General features: G+C 40.4%; 1 protein-coding gene across 1 annotated transcript in view; it reads right to left on the bottom strand.

The window, feature by feature from the left end:
• The window catches only part of LOC127658138 (tumor necrosis factor receptor superfamily member 11B-like), a 52,005-nt gene that overhangs the window by 25,564 nt on the left and 7,545 nt on the right, over positions 1-18,896 (bottom strand). Inside the window, exons 3-4 of the mRNA XM_052147256.1 lie at positions 13,874-14,089; positions 6,082-6,306 (exon numbers count right to left, since the gene is read on the bottom strand). Of these exons, the coding sequence (XP_052003216.1) occupies positions 6,082-6,306; positions 13,874-14,089 (441 nt within the window). The remainder of the gene's footprint in view (positions 1-6,081; positions 6,307-13,873; positions 14,090-18,896) is intronic.

The following is an 18,896-nucleotide window of genomic DNA, read 5'->3' on the forward strand; positions in this document are numbered from 1 at the left end:
AGGCTTGACAGGGTGGAGCATGTGATTTGTGAAACAGTTGTCACCCTTTGCTTGTAAGCATCAAGCAATACATTCTGAATTAATAAACTTTTCGTTTCTCTCTATATGTTTGTAGATAATTTAAGAGTGAAAAGCGATGAAAAATACATAGGCAAAAAGGTTCACAGCATTTTCAAAGAGTGGGATCTGGAGTGTTTTCTGGCCGTTGGTGGGTTTGATCGCTGCCCATTCACAGTACATATTTATGACCTGTTCGCTGTTGCTCTGTTCTATGTTTGCTGTTTCCTCATGCTCCTGGCGACCAGAGTGCTTTCTTTCTCGAGGGTCCCATTGCCGGGGTTGTGTGGAACTCGCTGTCTTCAGACGCTTTACTGTTTAATTTTATGTTTTGTTAATTTGGATACATTTAGAACACCTCTCGACCGCAAATGGAGCTGCCGGTCGTCATCTAAGGCCAGTGTTTCTCTGTACGCTTAATGATTTCTGGGCTTTCAGATATTGCAGCCTGTGTGTGCACTAAACGCCATCTTTGTGATCCGCTTCGGACTAGCTATTTGGCTCCAGAGCTAAGTTGCTGTTACAGGCCATGTGATTTGACTTTTAGTGTTTGGAGTGCTTTTTGATTTCTTTTTATTTTGTGTTTCTTTATGTCCATAATACTAATTTCAAATGCTGTATTCTTGTTTAAATAATGATTTTCTTTGTTAATTGTATGGGAAATGTTATTCATTTTGTGTCTGTTTTGATTTATTTAAAGGAGCTGAGGCCTGTAGAACATGGGGTTGGACTGCTGGAGGCGGTGTTTCCTTTGCCCTTTTGTGCGGTGCTGTGAATCACCATTGATTTGGCGTGCGTGCAGGTGTGTGAGTTGGATTTTGTATTTGGTTGCTGATAACACCTTCATCCAGCTTATTCCCTGCTGTCAAGCCTCAGTATCGCAAAAGGTTTCTAATTGTGTTTTTCTTTTTGTTTGGTTGGGTGGCTGTGACTCAGTTGGTAGAGCATGTCGGCCACTAATCGCAGGATTGGCGGTTCGATACCCGGCCCACCCGACTCCACATGCCGAAGTGTCCTTGGGCAAGACATTGAACCCCAAGTTGCTCCCAATGGCAGGCTAGCGCCTTACATGGCAGCTCTGCCGCCATTGGTGTATGAATGGGTGAATGTGTCACAGTGTAAAGAGCTTTGAATACCGTTAAGGTTAAAAAGGCACTATATAAGTGCAGACCATTTACCATTTTAAATCCAATGCTGAAGATGTTATGACACCTGGACCTTTCAATAATTTATGTTTTCTCTGCTGCATCACTGTTTTACTATTTATTGATGTGTATTGTGCCCCTTGCATAGGGCAATAAATGTTTTAGATTTTCGTGTAACAAATAAACCATTATTTCTTTAGTTTAACCTTGGAGTGTGAATACCTTTTACCCTCCCCTGCCACAAAAGGATGAAAAATATGTATTTATTTGGCATGTTAGGCCAGCAGAGAAGGCTTTGCTCGCTCTGAGAATTTGCCACTGCTTAGGACATGTCCCAAGAAACTTTTAAAATGGCAGTTATCCAACGGCTTATTAAGAAGCCACAGCTTGATCCTGGAGAATTGGCTAATTATAGACCGAATCTCCTGTTTATGTCAAATACTAGAAATGGTTGTGTCCTTCCAATTATGTTAATTTCTAAAGAGAAATAGTATAAATGAACAATTTCAGTCAGGATTTAGGTCAGACCACAGTATAGAGACTTCACTTATCAAAGTTACTAATGACTTGCTCTTATCTTACCATGGCTGGATTTCTCTTCTAGTGCTTTTAGATCTTAGTGCCGCATTCGACATGATAGATCACAATATTCTTTTGAATAGGCTAGAGAATTATGTTGGCATTTGTGGAATTGCATTACCATGATTTAGGTCCTATTTAGCAGAACACTACCACTTTGTCTGTGTAAACGAGGAATTGTCAAATCAAACAAAAGATAAATATGGAGTGCCACAGGGATCAGTTTTAGGGGCTCTACTTTTCTCCTTATACATGCTTCCCCTGGGAGATATTATCAAGAATCATGGAATACGTTTCCACTGTTATGCAGACAATACCCAACTTTATATTTCTTCGAAACCCAATGACATTTCACAATTCTCCAAATTAGCAAAGTGTATCAAAGATTGGATGGCCAGAAATGTACTTTTACTCAATTCTGAAGAAACAGAGGTACTAGGTACTGGATCAAAAATCTCTTAAAATAAACCGCTAAAATATCATTTGACTCGAAGAACTTAGGTGTTATATTTGATACCAATATGTCATTTGAAATCAAATATCCAATGTTTGTAAAACGGCATTCTTCAACCAAAGTAACAACACATGCTGTCTGTTGCTGATGCTGAAAAACTAATTCTTGCATTCATGGCCTCAAGACAAGATTATTGTAATGCATTACTGGGAGGATGTCCAGCAAGTTCAATGAAAAACTTAAATTGGTTCAAAATACAGCTGCCAGAGTGCTAACGAGAACCAAGATATATGATCATATTAGCCACATTTTATCATCGTTACATTGGCTACCTGTTAAATTTCGTATTTTAAAATTCTATTAACTACATACAAAGCTTTGAATGGTCTAGCTCTGAAGTACTTAAGTGGCATTCTACCATGCTATATTCCATCACGTTCATTATGATCACAAAACTCTGCCCTGTTAATAGTTCCTAGAATATCAAAATCAACAAAACGAGGTAGATCCTTTTCCTATTTGTCTCCTAAACTATGGAATAGTCTCCCGAACACTGTTAAGTCTAGACTAAAGACGCATCTATTTAGCCAGGCATACACCTAATTTATCCTCCAACCCACAATTAGGCTGCTTTAGTTAGGTCTGCCAGAACGTGAAACATTAGATCATGATCTATAACTCTGCAAAAACTACGCTAATATTATTCTATTTGTTTCCATGTCTCAACCTCGGGACTCCTATCCTGAGGTCACCAGAACTGGCCGGATCCAGCTCCATTCCTGCTTGGTATCAGACTCCACTGCTACGAGTGCTGATGACAAATTTATTGATTATTGATCAAATCTATAAATTAAATTTATTGGAACACAAACATAAACCAAAAATATTTCTAAATTCACATGTAATTTCCAACTAAACAAAAATGTAATTACAATAATGAAGAAAATAAAATCATATATATGCACCTCCATAAATCCAAACATTTTACCCTCTCCTATTTCTTCCACTGGCCCCTTTGCAGTGACTTAACAATCACTCTATGACAACAGGTGGACAAATGCCAATATAAATTTGATTGTAAATATGAACACAATAATATTGATGATGAAAAAAAATTAACCACGACCTCCAGAAAGTTGCAGCGGTTAGCACTGTCGCCTCACAGCAAGAAGGTCGTGGGTTCAAACCCTGGTTGCCCCGGCCTTTCTGTGTGGAGTTTGCATGTTCTCCCCGTGTCTGCGTGGGTTCTCTCCGGGTACTCCGGCTTCCTCCCACCATCCAAAAGACATGCAGGCTAGGTTAATTGGTGTCTCCAAAAAAATTGCCCTAGGTGTGGATGTGGATGTGGAGGTGAGTGTGAGTGTATGTCTGTCTATGTGTGGCCCTGCGATGGACTGGCGACCTGTCCAGGGTGTCCCCCGCCTTTCGCCCAATGTTAGCCGGGATAGGCTCCAGCCCCCCGCGACCCTGTACACAGGATAAGCGGTTGACGATGGATTGATGGATGGATGGAAAAAATAAAAACCAATTTAAAGGCTACAACAGTGATTGTCAGGGATCTAATTTCATGTTCCACTATACAGTATTTTAGTGTTTGGACAATAACTTTATACTTGAGTTTAGACTGTGCTGAGAATAGAGGTTCTTCTAAAATGTATTAGCACAATGACATATTTCTCAAAGAAATTGGCATATTGCACTTTGCACTACTTCTTTAACATACAATACACCCACAGTTTGCGTGCATACACCCACAGATAGTGCAAATACTCCTACCCACGGCCAATTTAGCGCTGTTATGAAAATTGTCGTTTAGCACTCTTAGGAAAATGACAGTAGATAAGACATGCCGCAATGCCTAGCGCAGTCACAAAAATAGAGCCCATAGTATTGGTCTGCACCAATGGAGAGCATAACTCATGAATGTGTGTGAAACAGCATGGTAAGATTATATATGCAGAAGAATTGAAACAACATATATCTAGATCTAGGAATAACCCAGCCTTTCAGTTTGAAATGTTTCCACGTCATAAATTAAAGCAGACTTTTCTTCTGTGCAAGGTTACCATCAGATTTGCACAACTCTAAGACATTTCATCTTAATCTAGCCTTGCTAGGTAATGCTGAAAATCACTTTGAAATGTGGTAACGTTTGTACCTGACAAATGAATGATTATAGACTGATGGACCTCTTTAAAATGTGTGTAGCGATGTGCAATCACCTATAATTGATAAATATAATCTTTAATTCTGTATGATTTATCTCATTCTACTAAGAATGGTAACTATAAGGTTTAACTTGATAAAATGCAATGATGTGTAAAACCAATATGATTTTGTAACCAGGAATTTTCATGTTTTATTACCTACACGTATAACATCCATAAAAAATGTAATGTTTAGTACGTAAGCATTTGTTTGTGTATGAAGAAAAATCTGATGAAAATTAATATCACGTCTCTTGTACCATTCTCAAGATACAAAAGCTCTGTACACTATTTTTGAGCGGGAAATCTGTAAGTGTCAAACAAAGGACCATAACTCAACTGTCGGAAAAGACAGCCCAGTTGACCATGTGACTCTGAAAAGTCACTTCTGATTGCCATAGGACACTTTTGGGGGATGCGGCCATTCTCATTTCAAATAGTTCCAAACAGGAGGAACTCTCTTTCTCTCTTGGTCTCTTCAGCTTCTCTTGCTCTCTGCTCTTCGCTTCTCTTCACTCTTCTTCGGCCTGCACGTGCTTCGTCTGGTCGCTCCGCTGACGGCCAGGTCCTCCCATGTCAGATCCACGGCAGCTCAGGACTTGACGTCGCGAGAAGGAGTGAGAAGGCCTTACTTCACAGCTAAAATCATCATCTCATACAGACAATAAATTCGATCATACAGAAGTTAAAACATTGACGGAACAAACTTTCGACCAAGAACCAAGCCACACAAAGAACGCAAGGAAACACCACAAAGAACGGAAGTACATCTCCAATATTGTGCTCAAAGTGCTGGTGTATAAATTAAATAATTTGGGTAATCCAACAGCAAATCGATGTAGACTCAAAGAAGGATAAATGGTTCTTAAGGTATTGTCAACAGACTCCGTAGAGTTCATCTTCACTGTACTAATCAGTTATTTCACATTCTGTCACTTTTCACCAACCTGTCTCATATATATATGTGTTATATTAGATTTATGTTTAGAATAGCAATAAAGTTTGTCTGTATTCAATGATGATTGACTGTGGTATATTTTGATATATCTGTACCTAAATACATGTGATATTATTTTCAATAAGCCATGAGAATAATGTCACTCCAATAAGTGAATGAATCATAATTCACTTATTAAAGCTAATTCCTTACAGTAGAAATTGTGAGCTGATAGAATTAGACGTTGTATTATGTTTTCAATGGTGGAGGATCTATTAAGACAAATAATGTAGTTATTTGTTATTTATCTCATTTATAATGGTTGTCAAATGCGACTAATTCCGTTATACATTTCATTACCTAATACGGACAGTTTAATTTAGTTCATAGCTCACATATTTCAAGACCCGAAATTCCCCCCGAAATTCCCATGCGTTCAAATTATGTGTTCAATGTGTTGATGAGTTGATGCCCCATCTATATAATTGATTCCTAGCTCATCGATATGGACTTCAGAACCCCAATATACTGTTGGCCATGTTGTGTTCTCATATAAAAATTTTCAGCAAAAATTGTTTGTTGTTAAAATACTGAAATGCTCATTTTTAAAACGTGAATGAAAATTTTAGGTTGCTTAATTCAGCTTTGACTTCAGTCTCCAAGTATTTGGTCCCGCTATATGGGCTACAGTGACTTGCTAACCTTGAATGATGCTTAAGAGTTTGTCTTGGTCTTTATTTTGTTCTCTCCAGAGACGGAGCAGGTGTATTGTCTGCTGCTGAGGACTGCAGCTCTTCTTCAGCCTCTCAACACTCTTCCAGTCCACCTTACGTCCTGGAAGACTCTCAGACAGACGCTCTATGGGGACGGAGGCCAAAGGAGGAGATGAAAGAAACTGAAAAATGGCTTCCTCACACAGTGTGATGTCTGTAGAGATAAAAGAGACGGAGAGTGGTGAAGTTTTATGAAAATGATAAGGACATGGATACTTATCACAAAGTTTTGCACAAAGAAAAAACACATACCAGAGTTACACTCGAATGACTCATACTGTATCAGAACTGTATATCAGGTATCTATTCTTTAAGCCTGTAGTTTCTCATTTTTTAATGCAGAAAGTAACATGTTCCCACATGTTGAAATTAGTTTTGGCTTTCTACAGCTTTAAAAATGGGTTTAACTGTTCCACCAAAAATGTGGACACTCAAGATTGTAGAACTAGTCAGATGTTTTTATTTAAAGCTGTAGGGTAAGTGTGGCAGGGCAGAGGGCGTGGGGCCGTGATTCTGCACACCCAGTCCCTAAATAGGCTGATTAAGTTTATTATTAAAATACTATTTATACCGTGCCTCCTTTTTCCATTGAACTGTGTTACACTAGTGCCGCAAAACGGGAAGGAGGGATGTGCTGTAGTAGAGTCCTCACCACTACCTTCCACCCCAATGGAGCACCCGTGGCCATCCGCCAGGGGACTAAGGAGCCCTACCGCATGAGAGCGGAGGAATGGCCGCCAGCTGCGAGGGGAGGAGGTGCACCTAGCCGACCACCTGTAGTGGTCAGGGCCGCTGCCAGGGGCAGAGGAGACCCCTACCAGCCGCTAAAATGTGGCGAGGTCAGAGAACGGCCGACCATGAGCAGGGAGGGGAGGGGGAGACCCCTTCCGTCCACCGAAAATGCAGAGCTGGAGATAGTTGCTGTCATCCATTAGACGGTTGAGGAGTGGCCGAGGACCAGCCTACGGCATATCAGAGAGTAAATTTTTTTTTCTCTCCCTCCCGCTCCGCATTGGCCTTTCCCTCTCTTTTAAAATATTATTATTGTGTTTTTTTATGGTATTATCGCTGTTACAGTGTGTAAGTACCACATTTTATTTTTGTTGTTGTTTCCCTCCCCTTGTCCCCTCCCAGATCCAGGAAGATGGGGATTTATATATTCAGTAGTTTAAATAGAAATACAAGAAACTTAATTCCTTTGAGACAATGTTTTCATTTCAATAAGTGCCTGCAAGTATTTGCAGGCACTTACCTTGATACCATGAATAATTTCTTGAAGAATTTAGGAAATTCAGGATAATTTTGATATATTTGCTTCTTGATCGAAACTGATGTTGATTATGTGAGACAGAACATGCATGTTAATCATGGTTACACTGTGGGCAAAACAAACTACACCTTGGGGAAATCAAATACAAGCACATCATCTTAAGTGTTCCCAAAACCGGGTACACAAGTTTCTCAAGTATGTATATTTTCACATGTAAGTGATATATTTCAAAACATTTGTAACAAAATCCCAGCTGGTCACATTTTGGTCTCTTGTTTCTGAATTAATTTCTTTTCATATTAACAAAAAATAGTTTTGTGACATTGTAATGAGCAAAGTTAGGTTTAATTTGATTAAAAAAGTAATTAATACTGTGATCTAATTACATTTTAGTCAAAAGTGGTGAAACACATTACATTTTAAATTCTAATCATAAACACCTTTTTCAGGACATTGAAATATTTTTACAGATCTTTATCTCTTTCCCCGCCAGCGTTTTTAAAAAAAAGTTGACAGCCACCGCCAGGGTTTTTGACGATTTTCGCTAAACTTTAATGGCCCGCAGAATATTTTCTTCCATGAATATATGAAGATGCTATATATCACAATAAAGATCTGAGCCTCTGCTTTTAGGCAAAAAAAAAACGATTTTATTTTATCTTCATTTGTTCTTTTTTATTGCGACTTGAACAGAGGTCGGTTTTGTCAAAAAACAACATTTCAGACAAAAAGCTGATAAAAAGGCATGTTTATGTCTGATATTTTGAGCTTCTCAATACTCCACTTCTTCATGTTTGAGACGATCGCAGTCTGTTTCTTTGATCAAAGAGTTGCGTACTCTTTCAAAACATGCGGAGGGGTCTTCCTTACCGTATAACACCTAAAACACGGAAACCCGGAAAATTCCGTGTTTGGCGGGGAAGCGTTTTTTCATAAAACACGGAAAATTCCGTGTTTGGCGGGGAAAGAGTTATTGTAAAGGGATTTAACAATGTTTTCCACGCTTGTTCAATAAACCATAAACAGTTAATGAACATGCACCTGTGGAACGGTTTGTAAGACACTAACAGCTTACAGACAGTAGGCAATTAGGATCACAGTTATAAAAACTGTCATAAGTGCTTTGATACAGGTCAATTACAAATTGCCCAAAGGTGCATATGAAAATATAACAGTACCAAATATAACAGTTGTATGTGACATGAGGCAATATACACTCACCTAAAGGATTATTAGGAACACCATACTAATACTGTGTTTGACCCCCTTTTGCCTTCAGAACTGCCTTAATTCTACGTGGCATTGATTCAACAAGGTGCTGAAAGCATTCTTTAGAAATGTTGGCCCATATTGATAGGATAGCATCTTGCAGTTGATGGAGATTTGTGGGATGCACATCCAGGGCACGAAGCTCCCGTTCCACCACATCCCAAAGATGCTCTATTGGGTTGAGATCTGGTGACTGTGGGGGCCATTTTAGTACAGTGAACTCATTGTCATGTTCAAGAAACCAATTTGAAATGATTCAAGCTTTGTGACATGGTGCATTATCCTGCTGGAAGTAGCCATCAGAGGATGGGTACATGGTGGCCATAAAGGGATGGACATGGTCAGAAACAATGCTCAGGTAGGCCGTGGCATTTAAACAATGCCCAATTGGCACTAAGGGGCCTAAAGTGTGCCAAGAAAACATCCTCCACACCATTACACCACCACCACCAGCCTGCACAGTGGTAACAAGGCATGATGGATCCATGTTCTCATTCTGTTTACGCCAAATTCTGACTCTACCATCTGAATGTCTCAACAGAAATCGAGACTCATCAGACCAGGCAACATTTTTCCAGTCTTCAACTGTCCAATTTTGGTGAGCTCTTGCAAATTGTAGCCTCTTTTTCCTATTTGTAGTGGAGATGAGTGGTACCCGGTGGGGTCTTCTGCTGTTGTAGCCCATCCGCCTCAAGGTTGTGCGTGTTGTGGCTTCACAAATGCTTTGCTGCATACCTCGGTTATAACGAGTGGTTATTTCAGGCAAAGTTGCTCTTCTATCAGCTTGAATCAGTCGGCCCATTCTCCTCTGACCTCTAGCATCAACAAGGCATTTTCTCCCACAGGACTGCCGCATACTGGATGTTTTTCCTTTTCACACCATTCTTTGTAAACCATAGAAATGGTTGTGCGTGAAAATCCCAGTAACTGAGCAGATTGTGAAATACTCAGACCGGCCCGTCTGGCACCAACAACCATGCCACGCTCAAAATTGCTTAAATCACCTTTCTTTCCCATTCTGACATTCAGTTTGGAGTTCAGGAGATTGTCTTGACCAGGACCACACCCCTAAATGCATTGAAGCAACTGCCATGTGAATGGTTGATTAGATAATTGCATTAATGTGAAATTGAACAGGTGTCCCTAATAATCCTTTAGGTGAGTGTACTTATTGTATATTATCTCACCAAATCGACAAAATCCCAAATTCCTGTAACATCTGTCTAGTGTGTATTCAAGTAGTGTGTTCATGAACAGTGTTGGGGGTAAAACGATAAAAGTAATGTAATGTTTTTTATTTTAGGCCACAATATCAGAGTTTTAAATAAATTAACAAGTTGCTTTTGTACACCTCCACTGTCCCTGTATTGTGAGAAATCAGGTGTAAAAGTGTGCAAACTTCGGGGATGAGATGTAGTATACGACTGACATTGTAGTTCTATAGAGTGTGAAGCCACCCAGAAAACAAGTATGTCTAGGAGATGTCTGCTTTAGATTTTTTGATCTGGAAAGCATTTACATCTGCTAACATCTAAAAAAGATAAGAATTACAAACATTCTAAATTATAAACATCTCAAAGACATCTGCTGATTTGACATCCAAGAAGAAATGTCTAATAGATGTCTTGCAGATGAGCAAACAACCTGAAAAATACATCTTCCAGATTTAAATACACACATCAAATAGACATCTGGATAATGTACATGTGCTATCAGGGCAGCGACTATTTTGCAGAGATGAGTCACTTCTATTTAAATGAATTGTAGAAATAGGAACATCCAACTAAGAAGCTCTAGCACAGTCAATAGAAGTCCTGCCTTGCAGGTAAAAGAGTCAATCACCTTTTAGATACAGACATCGCCTGTCAATCAACTTGCTAACGTGCATGCGCATTTCGTGTTTTAGCATAATATGAGGTCAACATTCTGTTGAGTGAAATGCGATTGATTCATGTGAAACAGTTATTGCATTTAGGCAGAGGGATTGTAAGACTTGTCTTTCACTGGCCACGACATGATACACAAGGTGAAATATTAGATCAATTGACACTCTTATGAAGCCGAACTGCTCTGTGTTAGAGCTCCCTGCAACTGGGAGAATGGGATGAGAAAAGACTCAGGATCAGTGACTCCAAGCTACTTTCTACATCGATTGTGCATGCAGAGAAAATGTCTTGGTTTCTAAAAATATTCTACATTTTTGTTTTATAATATACAAGTAGTACAAACCATTTGTATGACATTTTGGAAGCATTAAAAACTATTCCATTCAAGTTGTATCAAAATGCACCTTTGAAAGTTGTGGCATCTGTATGCACCGTGGATCAACTCAAAACAAGCCAGCACTGAGATGACTTAAGTGAACAGTTTTACATGGATTACAGCATCAATCTCAAACCTTTGCTGATCAGGGACCACCACAACATCAGCAAACAATTGGATGATGCATTCACATCGATCTCAAACCACAACAACAACAAAAACAACTAACAATTGGGGTAAGTCATGGCATCCACTCATATTATTGCTTTGTGCATTTCATGCCACATGTTTACTATAGCTTTTTCCATCAGCAGTGAGGGATTCACATGTGATAAATGTAAGAAATTAGCCAGGGTGACGGAGAAGGTTAATAAGTTAGAGGCACGCATCCGAACACTAGTGGAGGTCAGTGAGAAATAGAAGCCGGACGATGCCGTTTTGGATTCGGGTAAAACAGCGAGCAACATACATTTTGGATCCGGCTGTAGAGCCCCTGCAGTAGGGCATTTAGGTGATGACTCGGCTGCATACTTGCTCAGCAAAATGACATCAATCTTCCATAACTGTTAGGGCTTCCAATCGATTCTCCCCACTTAGTAACGCACCTAATGAGAATCATGTTGAAAGAGCCCATTGTAAGAAACATGGAAACAGAGACTCCAGCCACTATTGATAAATGCATTTTGGGGGCTTGGGCATCTGACATCAAATTTACAAGTGCTGGCTAATGCTAAATGCAGATTTTCTAAAATTATTATTAATGTAGGCACTTACACAGGTCACATACACTACAACAGACAGAGACTGTATCACTGAGATATCATATAGAGACTGTGTTTTGTAGTTTGTTCCCCAAACTACAAAACACAAACCCCTCACTAAATAATTTAGAAAAAATGTAATTAGGGTCAAACTTGAAAATAAAAATTAAAATCTATAAAAAATTTAAAGTGTAGAGTGTAGACAAACCTATTTTCTCACGAAAAACATGAAATTTCATATTAGATTTTCCAGGCAAATTTATGGCATTTATGAATTAAAGACATTTATGTTGATTGCTTGAATAAGATTGAACGAAACATTTGTGGGTGCTCGAATCATATTGTATCGTATAGTGAGGCTATGCATTGTATCATGAAATTTGTGTATCATTACGTGCCTAATATATATATATATGAGTTTATATAAACTGCTTTTATTTTCAGCAAACTTAACATGTGTAAATATTTGTATAACAAAAAAAGATTCACCAACTAAGACATACATTGTTTTACAGACATGTGAAAATGTTTCACAGACATGTGACTAACAGAAATTGAATAATGTGTCCCTGAACAAAGGGGAGCTCAAAATAAAAAGTAACAGTCAGTATCTGGTGTGGCCACCAGCTGCATTAACTACAGTGCATCTCCTCCTCATGGACTGCACCAGATTTGCCAGTTCTTGCTGTGAGATATTACCCCACTCTTCCACCAAGGCACTTACAAGTTCCTGGACATTTCTGGGGGGAAAGGCCCTAACCCTCACCCTCCAATCCAACAGGTCCCAGATGTGCTGAATGGGATTGAAATCATGGCTCTTTGCTGGCCATGGCAGAACACTGACATTACTATCTTGCAGGAAATCACACACAGAACGAGCAGTATGGCTGGTGGCATTGTCATGCTGGAGGGTCATTTCATGTAAGGATGAGCCTGCAGGAAGGGTACCACATGAGGGAGGAGGATGTCTTCCCAGTAACACACAGCGTTGAGATTGCCTGCAATGACAACAAGCTCAGTCCGATGATGTTGTGACACATAGCCCCAGACCATGACAGACCCTCCACCTCCAAATCAAGTGTGTAATGCTCATTCCTTCGACGATACACACGTGTCCGACCATCACCCATGTTGAAACAAAACCGTGACTCGTCAGCAAAGAGCACTTTTTGCCAGTCCTGTCTGGTCCAGCGAAGATGAGTTTGTGCCCATAGGCGACATTGTTGCCTACAAGCCCTCAGTCCAGCCTCTCTCAGCCTATTGCGGACAGCCTGAGCACTGATGGAGGGATTGTGTATTCCAGGTGTAATTCGGCAGTTTTTGTTGTCATTCTGTACCTGTCCCGCAGGTGTGATATTCGGATGTACCGATCCTGAGCAGGTGTTGTTACACATGGTCTGCATCTGCAAGGATGATCAGCTGTCCTTCCTGTCTCCCTGTAGCACTGTCTTAGGTGTCTCACAGTACGGACATTGCAATTTATTGCCCTGGCCACATCTGCAGTCCTCGTGCCTCCATGCAGCATGCCTAAAGCACATTGATGTAGATGAGCAGGGACCCTAGGCATCTTTCTTTTGGTGTCAATAGAAAGGTCTCTTTAGTGTCCTATGTTTTTATAACTGTGACCTTAATTGCTTACCATCTGTAAGCTGTTAGTGTCTTACCGACCATTCCACAGGTGCTTGTTCAATAATTGTTTATGGTTCATTGAACAAGCAAGTGTCCTGAAAAAGTGACTTTTGTACTGAGTTTTACACAGTATATCATAATTCATAAAAACACTAGCCTCTATATACATGACCATAAAGTGTTGGGAAGGTTGGTGCATTATTGAATTATTGCACATATGCATTGAGTTCCATGTTAACATTTCCTGTTTTGAAGCAGTTTGAGAAATCTAGAATCTGTTTTTTTTCTTTTTTGAGAATGAGGCGAGTAAAGAGTGCTATGCTATGAGTGTATACATAATAAGCAAACATAATAATTACACATAGGCCTATTACTGTATTTAGTTTTCTTGGAACTGATAATGTTACAGAAAAAGTTTGTGATTTAATCATGATTAAATATTTAATTGAATGAAAGCTCTAACATTGGAAGAGTGTGCAAACCTGTTTTACTGGATACATGAGAGACTGGAACAGTTTAATGAAACTTACCAATCTGACACTCTGCGTGCTGATGGGAGCAGTCAAATGTGAAGTCTTTACTCTCAGTCTCACACAGTGTGTCCTGGGTGGCTGTGCCTGCTCTAAAAGTCTTTAGACCCAGTCGAGTGCAGTCCCTGAGAGGCAAGCAGAGCTCTGTGGACGAGGACCTACTGGAGAAGTAACCCTGAGGACACTTCTCACACACTGAATCCCTCTCAGGTGTGCCTGCAGGACACAAACACAGTGGACAATTACAATGTGTACCAGTGCAGGTACATGGGTACTTTTTTTTACAGTTTTATTGTCTTGGATGTTGTCTGCCTTATTGTGTACGACAGACAAACACTTTTGGACATTGGTTCTACAATCGCACACCATAAACCGGACTTAAAATTCCTCAATGCCAACCCGCTGTTTACAAACACGCCAGCGGAGCCCTTTGTCTGGGCTGCCCAGCCACGGAAACGCAGAAGGAAAAGGGGCAAATCGACCCCCACTACCCAGTATACTACTGGCAAATGTTCAGTCTCTGGACAACAAGCTCTGCGAGCTGAGAGCGCGGATTTCTTTCCAACGAGAGACGAGGGACTTCTGTGTTATTTGCCTTACAGAAACCTGGTTGTCTGCGGAGATTCCAGACTTGGCCATCGAACCCGTGGGGTTCTCCGTGCACCGAGCGGACAGAGCGAAAGACCTCTCAGGTAAAAGCAGAGGTGGTGGTGTATGTTTTATGATCAACAAATCATGGTGTGATCAGAGGAACGTACATTTTATGAAGTTTTTCTGCTCCCCTGATCTGGAATATCTCATGCTTCTGTGTCGGCCATTCTGGCTACCGAGGGAATTCACTGCGGTCATTATCACAGCTGTGTACATCCCCCCACAAGCCGACACAGACCGGGCACTCAAGGAACTGTATGAGAGTATAAGTGAGCAGGAAACCGTGCACCCTGAGGCTGCGTTCATTGGGGGCCAATTTTAAAACAATCGCACCAAAATACCACCAACACATCAGCTTCAACACACGAGGGGATGGGGTTTTGGACCATTGCTATTCTCCTTTCCGGGATGGCTACAAATCCCTCCCCCACCCACCATTTGGCAAATCAGACCACTCTTCTGTTCTGCTTCTACCCGCTTAGAGGCAGAAACTGAAACGGGAAGCACCCACCCTCAGAACGATCCAGTACTGGTCGGACCAGTCAGACTCTATGCTACAAGACTGTTTTGATCACGCGTACTGGGAGATGTTTCTGGTCCACCTCTGATGATAACATCAAGGCTTATGCTGATAGCGTAACGTGTTTCATCAGGAAGTGCATAGAGGAGGTTGTGCCAACCAAAAAAATACGGATCTACCCCAACCAGAAACCATGGGTCAACGGCGATGTTCGCGTGGCACTTAATGCGCGGACCTCCGCTTTTAATTCCGGGAACGCGGACGAGCATAAACAAGCCAGTTATGCCCTCCGTAACTCTATCAGTGCAGCCAAAAGTACAGGCACAAAATTGAAGGACAGTTCAACACCACTTATTCTAGAAGTATGTGGCAGGGAATTAACATCATCACGGACTACAAAGGGAATAAAAACTCCGCCATGAACACCGCTATCTCTCTCCCAGATCATCTCTATATATATTTTTTGCTTGTTTCGAGGACAATAACACCGCCCTCGCGGAGAGAGCACTCGCGGTTGACGCTACAGATGATGGTTCACTCTCCGTCTCTGTTGCGGATGTGACCCGATCCTTCCGACGGGTGAACATCCGTAAAGCCGCGGGTCCAGACGGCATTCTGGGCTGCATCATTAGAGCGTGTGCGAACCAACTGGATGGTGTTTTTACGGACATCAACCTGTCCCTCTCCCTGTCTGTAGTCCCCACAGGCTTCAAAACGTCAACCATTGTGCCTGTTACGAAGCAAGCCAAAATCACTTGCTTAAATGACTGGTGCTCTGTTGCTCTGACCCCCATCATCAGCAAATGCTTTGAGAGGCTAATCAGAGATCACATCTGCTCTGTGCTGCCCACATCTTTGGACCTATTGCAGTTTGCCTACCGCAACAACCACTCCACTGATGATGGCATTGCATCTACAATTCACACTGCTCTCTCCCACCTGGAAAAAAGGAACACGTATGTGAGAATGCTGTTTGTAGACTACAGCTCAGCATTCAACACCATAGTGCCCTCCAAGCTTGATGAGAAACTCCGGGCTCTGGGCTTAAACAGCTCGCTGTGCAGCTGGATCCTGGACTTCCTGTCAGGTAGACATCAGGTGGTTAGAATGGGCAGCAACATCTCCTCATCACTGACCCTCAACACTGGAGCCCCGCAGGGCTGTGTTCTCAGCCCACTCCTGTATTCCCTGTACACACATGACTGTGTGGCAACACATAGCTCCAATGCCATCATTAAGTTTGCTGATGATACTACAGTGGTAGGTCTGATCACTGACAATGATGAAACAGCCTACAGAGAGGAGATGCACACTCTGACACGCTGCTGTCAGGAGCACAACCTCTCCCTCAATGTCAGTAAAACCAAGGAGCTTGTGATGGACTTCAGGAGAAAAGTCAGAGAACACAGCCCCATCACCATTAATGGAGCACCGGTGGAGAGAGTCAGCAGTTTCAAGTTTCTCTGTGTCCACATCAGGTCCATCCATACTGAGGCCGTTGTGCAGAAGGCTCACCAGTACCTCTTCTTCCTGAGACGGCTGAGGAAGTTTGGAATGAACTACCATATCCTCACACGGTTCTACACCAGCACTGTAGAGAGCATCCTGACTGGCTGCATCACCGCCTGGTACGGCAATAGCACCGCCCACAACTGCAAAGCCCTGCAAAGGGTGGTGCAAACTGCCAGAAACATCATCAGAGGTGAGCTTCCCTCCCTCCAGGACATATATAACAGGCAGTGTGTGAAAAAAGCTTGGAGGATCATCAGAGACTCCAGCCACCCGAGTCATGGGCTGCTCTCACTACTACCATCAGGCAGGCGGTATCGCAGCATCAGGAACCGCACCAGCCGACTACATGACAGCTTCTTCCCCCAAGCAATCAGAGTTTTGAACATTTGATCTCTCATGATCAATAATCAGCACTGCACTTTATTAATCTTATATCTCACACTGGACTGTCAAATATATTCTCCTCAATACAACTACTATATATATATATATTTTTATATACGCTTTATTAATTTTTTTATTGTATGTGTATTCTACAGTGTGTGTATTGTTTACTGTACATTGTATAGAATTATTGTGCTGTGTAAGTATGTGTACATTTGATATGTAAATTGTGTTGTGTAAATATGTTGTTTATTGTAATTGGTATATGTCTCGTCATTGTCATGACTGCTATGTTGCTCGGAACTGCACACAAGACTTTCACCTACTGTTGCACTTGTGTACATGGTAGTGTGACAATAAAGTGATTTGATTTGATTTGATTGACTTGTATCATGTCCATTTAATTTTTATATTTTTACCAATATTTTAGGCTAAAGTTTATATTTATATAATGTCAATGTATATCTTAGGTCCTATAACTTGTCACAACTACTTTAAGTTTTTTTTTTTCATGACATTTTGACCTCACAGGTTCATTGTAAATGCGGTAAGAGAAATACATTTTTAAAGATAGATATATTCTATATAGCCTCTCAATTAATACGAGCATAAAAGCTGCATGCATGATATTTGTAAAAGTACTTTCAAAATGCTTTTAAAATAGTTTTAGATTAAGTAAAAGACCTAAGTTACCATCCCCTCAACATTTTAGTTTATTTTCAAAATCTATTAGTGGTGTCCGACTGCATAAAAGGTAATATTTATTGTAAAGTCTAATTATAGAATGTTCTTTCTTTTGGCAAATACCTAAAAATCTATTCAGTTGCACAGAGCTACAGGTCCATTACTGAGAGATCTAAGACAAATAGGATGAACCGTGAGCATGAAATTCAAACTAGACATGGGCAGGTAATTTCTCCCTTTTTAACCAAACAAAACTCCTTTTAAACTCCCATGTTTTTGATCTTTGAGGATGTTCATGTCATGTACCCTTTGTAAATGTGCTGTAATAATTTAAAACTGTGGCATATGATCTTATTCAATCTAAACACCCATGCAGATTGTTGTGTAACAAATAGGAAGTGAGAGTTGCAGTACATGGACAAAGATTTCTAAGATTAGTCACTTCAAAATGTCATTCATCTTAAAATGTTACACATGACTATACAAGGAACCAGTCACTCACATTTTTAGAACAAATATGAGTCATACTGTATTGATAAATGACTTTGCAGAATCTATCTATCTATCATATGTCTGTCTGACAAACTGCTCAACTTAAAATTATTATTCATACATCACATAAAAATCATATATTGACAACAAATATGTGACTCACAGGTGCCCTGTACATCCAAACTGAGGATTTTAAATGGAGTAACAAAAGGTGGTTTCACATGGTTCATCGGTAGGTGTGTCATTGACCATCTCACAGAGATACATTTATTCAGCTGGCATTTAGCTTTTATTTATTCAGTTCTCTTAAGCACAGTCTGATCTGATCGATCGCTCCCACTGATCTATAATATATCAGTGATCGCTCCCTATTACTTATGAGTGTATTATGCAATCATTATAGAGAATAGTGAACAAGTGAGTTCTATTCATGATTAAACTATCTTAGGGAGAATAACTCACTCTTGTAGAAATGCAAATGCAATTGTATTTATTGAATTTTCTTACATTTCAATTTTTATATTTCCAATAACTTACCAATAAAATACCAGCACAAAAAGGTGGCAAGACCACAACTGACTGGGGATGTCAGACGCGCACTCCACCTCATAAAATGTAACCAAATGCAACCATTACTGATACACATTTGTTGACAAAATGTAGTAAATGTAATTGTTATATTAAAAAGGTTTTACTGTGTCCAGTGATTTATACCAGGGTTGCTGTGGCTGACCTTGGTGCCTCTTCAAAAAAAATTGTTGCATGATGACCCTGATGTAA

The sequence above is a fragment of the Xyrauchen texanus genome, chromosome 17 (genome assembly GCF_025860055.1).
Source record: "Xyrauchen texanus isolate HMW12.3.18 chromosome 17, RBS_HiC_50CHRs, whole genome shotgun sequence".
In the NCBI taxonomy this organism is placed as follows: Eukaryota; Metazoa; Chordata; class Actinopteri; order Cypriniformes; family Catostomidae; genus Xyrauchen; species Xyrauchen texanus.